At 56.4% G+C, this 6,848-nt stretch overlaps 1 protein-coding gene across 1 annotated transcript; it reads right to left on the bottom strand.

The window, feature by feature from the left end:
* Nucleotides 1-3,827: 3,827 nt before the first annotated feature.
* On the bottom strand, nt 3,828-6,614 carry CEBPA (CCAAT enhancer binding protein alpha). The gene has a single exon (XM_069027338.1). The coding sequence runs from the start codon at nt 6,426-6,428 to the stop codon at nt 5,451-5,453; it is 978 nt and encodes a 325-aa protein (XP_068883439.1). The 5' UTR covers nt 6,429-6,614; the 3' UTR covers nt 3,828-5,450.
* Nucleotides 6,615-6,848: the final 234 nt, after the last annotated feature.

The following is a 6,848-nucleotide window of genomic DNA, read 5'->3' as shown; positions in this document are numbered from 1 at the left end:
TTCCAAACAGCTGATTTTTATTTCAGGCTACATACACAGATTGCATTGCTCTGGATATGCAAGTGTTCAATCAGCTGAGCATATGCTGATTTTCCACCCAAGGTATAAACTCTTTGAGATATGGGGTGATTTTCTCTCTTTGGATCCATAGACTAAGTTTGAGAAGTGTTACCATAAAATAGTAATAATATTATATGGACTAGAAGGAAATACCTGAACAGACTTTCTGGTTCTTCCAAAATTTCTTGTGATACACTTATTATTACTAAGTCTTGGCTTCAAAATGCAGTTACCTTTGGTATGATACAGCAAACCACACTGTAACACTGATATTTGTGTGGTGTTTCTATGCAATTTCAGGTGTATAAACATGGATTTCATTACAGGGGAAGAAAGACGCACCCAAAACCAGAGATGTCAATGTATAAAACATTATTTTTTACTTTATTATACCAAGAGAGGGCACTGGGCCTGTTTCTCCACCCTTTACTCAGGCTTTTGCCATTCTTTTCACCACTGAACTGGGTCAAAGCCAATTCAACCAATGAATCCAAATCAGTGAGAGCAAAACACCTGCTTTCTCCTACCAGCAAAGCATCTCTCATTGCCCCACTTCAGTGCCAAAATTTGTTCCTTTCCTCCAAACTCCTGAAGCGGATGAATGAGGAAAACTCCTCAAGGGCAATTCGCTTGTTGAAGCAATAAAAAATAAAAGACTGAGAAATCGTGGCATTCCTCCACCACCCCCAACCTGCTGCAGGACTTTGCTATGGTCATGAGCAATCTCTCAACTCTGTACACAGTGCTAGCAGACGACGACTCCCTTCGTCCTCAACATGTGATTACTTGCTCAGCCTCTCAGTCACTGCCCAACCCCCCGCCTCACCCCCTCCATGTCCCCAGCCCCATGTCTGGGACTGGCGAGGGGCAGGGGTTGAGAAGGAAGGACTGCACAGCCCCACTAGTGCGGCAGGACAGGCAGAGGCTTGGCAGCATTGCAGCAGTACTGTGTATAAAAGGAACAAGCTCAGTGGGAAAACCAAAAAACCACCCAGCAGTCGTGAAGACAAATGTTGCTGAGTACATACACCCACAGCACCCTCCCAGTGCTGGAGCTGATCAAGCCTTTGCCCGTGCCAGGCTAGCCTCGGTGCAGGGTGCCTGTATGCAGGGAGATGAGTGGAAATGCCACATGTGAGAACAGTCTCTGCCCACGGTCCTGTCACACTTACCCATGTGTGGCCCACAGCACAGCACAGCAGAGCAGTGCAGCTGCTGCCTGCCATCCTCTGCAGCAGCACAGACTGGCAGCTGTGCTCACAGGAGTGTGCTGCTCCAGACAACCCGCAGAGGTCCCTTCCAGCTCCAACTGTCCTGTGATATTTGGAGTGGACAGCGCATAAAATCCTTTCCACCATCTAGCTTGCATAGTACATGCCTAAATACTGCTGAAACAGGCAATGCATGGGGTCGCGTGTGAGACTAGAGGACTGCAGGACTACAGGCTTGGACCCTGGTGCTAAGGCACACATTCCTGGACATGCTGCTCTCAGAACTTTTTTCATCTGGGCAATGACTTAGGGACTTTTTGAAGGCTCAGCTGTGTGCCAGAGTAAGGGTTTGGCTTGAAAGGAAGAGAAAATGGTAGATCTGCAGCTGGGAAGGGCTGGGAGGGGGCTGCCAAAGCAAAAGGCAGTCTGCAAAAAGCATGTAGAGACTGCAAAAAGCTCAGTGCTGGAGAACTGTTTTGTCTAAGCCATGACTGAGGGCGCCTTGTTGAGGGCTCAGCCTACAGTTAGGGTTAGGATTAGAGAGCACTGCTCACTTTTGGCACTGTGTTTAAGGCAAGTGTCTCTAAACACTTTTCTGCTATCAATAATTTACCCTTCATACTATTCCAGAGCATTCTGTGTTTATATAACTATTGAAACACCTATGTGCTAGATAGGTGATCTTAACTTTGAATCACAGAATGGCTGATTCTTCTGTCACTGAAGACTAGTTTAATCTACAGTTCATTTAAATTAATGGAAAAAATCTGCTTTGTGAGGCCATAAATGATTTGCTGGAACCACACACACACACGGTGAGTCACAGTTCAGAACATAACTCAAACAACCAGGACTGTATTCCCATGCTCTAACCACTAGATTACAGTCCCTCCCACATATACCCTGCAATAATCTTTGCTCAAATGATAACAGCATTTCCCCACTTTACACGTTGGACAGCATTACTCAGTAAGGCACATCCTACCCGATGGGTGTAGAGCTCTGAAGGGCTGGGGGAGGAAGGAAGCACAAGTAAAAGTCATTATTTTTGCCCAACACCACTAGAACTTAACTCTCTCCTTGGAAAATTACTAGCTCTGGACCCCACAACTTACATGTAACTGAAAAGGGAAATCCTTGATCCCGGTTTGCATTCATATTTCACCCCCCAAGCAGCGAGTGCTTGCAGACTCACCATCACAGTGGCTTTCAGAAGAGCAGCCTTATCTTCCCTCCCTTTCATAGCCAGCATGAACCCTGCTGGGAGGAGGCAAAGCCCCTCGGAGTACACCCGTCCAGCCCAGGGCCAAGCAGGACTCGGGGGCTGCACCTGCACTAGGCTGAAGGCGCTTCGGGAGTCCAGTCTCATCCTCATGGCCCGCGCATCGCCGGGTCACACACTTGTGGGTCCAATTCTCTCTCTCTGGGGTGTTTAATTTCTGCTGTGATGTGCCGCGCTGGACATACACAGCACGAGGGCAATGGACACACCATGGAGCAGTGAGCTGCGGGGACAGCGGCTCTCCCGGGTGGATCCCCTCCACGTGAAAGGTCGACACAGGCGCTGCTGAAGGGCCACGGCCCGGGGCAGCCTTCCCTCACACGCCTGAGGCGCAGTCCCAGCCCAGTCGCGGGCCGCCCGTTCGGGCACCAAGTCCCTTCGGAGAGAAGGGCGGGCAGCGCCCCGGGACCCCGCTGACCCCCTCACAGGGCGCCCGGGCACTGCGCCACACGCCGGGGACTATTTCACCTCAGGGCCGGCCGCCACCACGGGGCAGCTCCGGGACGGGACGGCCCAGGCGCAGCCACCTCCCCACCCACGGCTGCCCCTTCCCGCCCCAGCGCCGCCGCGCCTCGCGCCGCCTCCCCCCATGGCCCGCGGCCGGACCCCGCCTGCCCCGGGCCCTGCCCCGCGTCCCGCCGGCACCGAGGGGCCCCGGGGCGGTGTCTCTAGCCCCGACCCCGCGGGAGCGAAACTCCCCCGGGGGAGGGGAGGGGCTGCGTCTTGCCGGGAAGCGACAGGCAGCGGCAGTGCTGCCGGGCGAGCGGGGCCCGGCCTTGCCCGCCGCCTCTTTGGCCGGGCCCCGCCGTGCCCCGGCTTCCCCCCGCGCCCCGCTGAGAGCCGCGGTGCCCCGGGCGGAGCGCGGGCTGCCCGGCCGGCCGGGCCCGGGACAGCGGGAAGGGCTGCGTGTCCTCGGCACCCGGCGCCTCCCTCGTCCCTCCCGGCCGCCCGTCCCCGCAGCCCGCCCGTAGGCCCCCGGCCCGGCCGCGGCGGGGTGAAGGGTGAAGCGAGGCGTGACTCACGGGCACACATCTGACACCGCAAGCGTTTAGGAAATTGCCGTTCTCTTAAAGGCAACCTTTACCACTTTACACTACCAGTGTATTTATTTCTCTGGGGCGAAAACCGGGGAGTTGCACTCCATTAACGCGTTTCAGTCACCAGCCCTGGCAGGGGATGCAGAAGTCGATGGACAGCTGGATGCTGGTCTGGAGGAAGAGCTTTTGGACTCCTGCTACAGGAGAAGGACTGGAAACAAGCAGAGAGGCAGATGGTTATGGTAGAATATATGCTGTTTATTTATGAAGGTAACCAGGACTTCTGACAAATTTTATATGCAGTTCCCCCCTCCCCCCCCAATTAAAAAAAACACCAATGTGTGTGCATATACATACACGTATACATACCATACACACACACTGCACACACATACACACGCTGCCAGCACTGTGCTCTCACTGTTGTGCTTTCAAACAGCTTCATACACCTTGTTCTCCTCTCTTGTCAAGACTTACTTCAGTTGGATAAATTGTTACGCAGCTACGACACAAGGAAGAAATGTTCTGCCTGGCTACCAGAATGCCCAGGGGGCCTGTTTGTTTGTTTATTTTTCTCTCACTCTGGGAGAAGCTCCAGAGTCCAAAGGTGCAGCAGCACCACGGACAAGCCTCCTTGCCCCACCACAGGCATCCTGCAGCCCCACAACCTCTGCTCTGTTCCAGGCACTCCTGCCTTGGGCTTGGGAGGCAGCAGCCAGTACGGGACAATGTGAAGAAGGCAACACACACTCATACTCACCCACCCATACAAATAATAAAATAACATTGCAGCACAAGGGCATAGTCTCTGTCACCAGATAAGAAAGTTGTGTGATGGCAAAGACCTAAGTAAGGCAATAAAGTATAACTAGTGTACACGAACGGCTTTCACATTACATGAGGCACAGTTTGGATGGACAGAGACTTGGAGAAGAGCTAAATGTCCTGGAATAAAGCAAAATACACTGAAAGTTCATAGTAAATACCCGCATCTATAGGTATTTATTCATTTGTGCTTCGCCACGTCGTGACATACAGTACAAGACACTGCTGCTCTTTCTTTTGATGGAGAGAGCTCACCATACTCTTGCAAGCTGCTGCTCCATCAGTCCCAGGCTGTCCATTGGTCCTGCAGCAGTTCTGGCCCCTTGACCCCCTCCCAGCCAAGGCAGGGGACAGGGCTCGGCAGAGGCAGCCCAGCCAGGCTGGGACAGTCCTGGCAGCAGTCTGGTGGCTGCCCCACACCTCAGTGCTCCTAAGGGCCGTCCAGTGCTGCACATCTCTCAGCCTCAAGTCCTCTTCTCATCGCTGACTTCCCCAAAGCTGCTCCTGTCTGCTGCACTGCAGGCCAGCTGGAAGGGGTCTGGCAGGACACCCCAGACACCCCAGCCCTCAAGTCTGCACGTCCCTCATTTTTTCTCCTCGCACTCTGCAAGGCTGGAGGGCATAGCAAGCCCCAGAGCTCCTGCAGCCAGCTTTTAAGGCACATCTCGGTTGCTATGCGTGCTTTATTACTGTTGTTGTTGTTGTTATTATTATTAATATTAATATTATTATTATTACTGTTATTTACCCTGTGTAGACACGTGGTCTTTTACTTCTTCCCCTTGCCTTTCTCCTTAGAAAACTCATCATGTTTTCAGCTTACTTCTGTGTCATCCCTAAGGCACAAACCTTTTAATACTAGAGCTGCCTGGCTTCTTGTATAGGTCGTGAATTGATAAAAAACAAACAAACGAAACAAAAAAAAAACCAAAACAACCCCCCATTCCCCTCCCCCCGGCACACCGCGCTTGCCGCGCGCCGGTACATATAGTATCTGTGCGCGGGCAGCGCAGCCCGGCCGGTCCCGGCGCGGCGCTAGGCGCAGCTGCCCATGGCCTTCACCAGCGAGCTCTCGGGCAGCTGCCTGAAGATGCCCCGCAGAGTCTCCAGCTCCCGGGTGAGCTGCTCCACTCGCTTGCGCAGCCGCTCGTTGTCGGTGGTGAGCTCCAGCACCTTCTGCTGCGTCTCCACGTTGCGCTGCTTGGCCTTGTCCCGGCTCTTGCGCACCGCGATGTTATTGCGCTCCCGGCGCACCCGGTACTCGTTGCTGTTCTTGTCCACTGTCTTTTTCGATTTGCTCCGGTGGTCCGAGGGCATCATCTTGAGTGTGCCCGCGGCGGGCAGGCCGCCGGGAGGGTGCGGATGGTGCGGATGGTGCGGGCTGGGCACGGGCGTGGGGGGCGGCGTGGGGTGCCCGGGCTGGAGGTGCATGGTGGTCTGGGCGCAGTGGGCGATCTGGTACTGGAGGTGTGACGGGTGCTGCTGCGGGGCGTGATGAGGGTACAGGGCCGACAGGGCCGCCGACTTCACCTCCTCCTCCTCGCGGGGCTCCTGCTTGATCACCAGCGGCCGCAAACCCGGCGCGGCGATGCGCTCGTAGAGGGGGTCGAGCTTGCCGTCCATGTAGCCGGCCACGCAGCCGAAGAGCGGCTGCTGGTGGTGCTGCGGCTGGTGCCCCGGCGCCGAGGCGGCGGCGCCGGCTCCATGCATGGTGTGAAAGTCGAAATCCCCGGCCAGGATGGCCTTGGCTTTCTCCTGCTGCTTGCTGTGCTGGAAGAGGTCGGCCAGGAACTCGTCGTTGAAGGCGGCGGGGTCGATGTAAGCGCTGATGTCGATGGAGTTCTCGTTCTCGCAGATGTCGCCGAGCTCCGCGCCTCCCGCAGCAGGTGCCGCCGCCGAGGGAGCCTCTCTGTAGCTGTAGGTGCTGCCGGGCAGGGGAGTCTGGAGCTGGTGGTGCTGGCCGCTGCTCATCGGGGGCCGGGAATCGACCTCGTAGAAATTGGCTTGCTCCATGAAGCACCTACAGTCTGCCGGGCATGGTGAAGGGCTCCTGCAATCCAGGTTTCGAACGAGACGACGGCGGCAGCGGCGGTGGCTCCAGCAATCCGCGGCACGGTGTTGCAGGGCACGGCTCGCTGCGCCCGGAGCCCGTCCCCCGGCCCAGCCCCGCTCCGCTCGCTGCCTGCCTGCCCTGTTGCTAGTGGGCTGCCGCGGTCCTGCGTGCCGTATATATACAGCCCGCAGCAGGGCCGGGGATCGCCCTCTAGTGTCCAACCTCCTGCTGGGAACCTTTGACCGCCGCGTAGCCGGGTCCCAGGGCCCCGGCCGGGCACAGCCGAGCTCCCGCCCGCCCCCGGGAGCCGCCGCACCGCGGGGAGAGCGCCCCGCACTCCTCGGCCCCCGCCTTCCCGCCGCCGCCCCGAGCCCGGCGGG

Source organism: Aphelocoma coerulescens, chromosome 11 (assembly GCF_041296385.1).
Source record: "Aphelocoma coerulescens isolate FSJ_1873_10779 chromosome 11, UR_Acoe_1.0, whole genome shotgun sequence".
In the NCBI taxonomy this organism is placed as follows: Eukaryota; Metazoa; Chordata; class Aves; order Passeriformes; family Corvidae; genus Aphelocoma; species Aphelocoma coerulescens.
This window is presented reverse-complemented; position numbering and strand designations above follow the sequence as displayed.

What these genes read in the sequence shown, in the direction of transcription:
- CEBPA (XM_069027338.1), bottom strand. Translation starts at nt 6,428, where the DNA reads ATGGAGCAAGCCAATTTCTACGAGGTCGATTCCCGGCCCCCGATGAGC.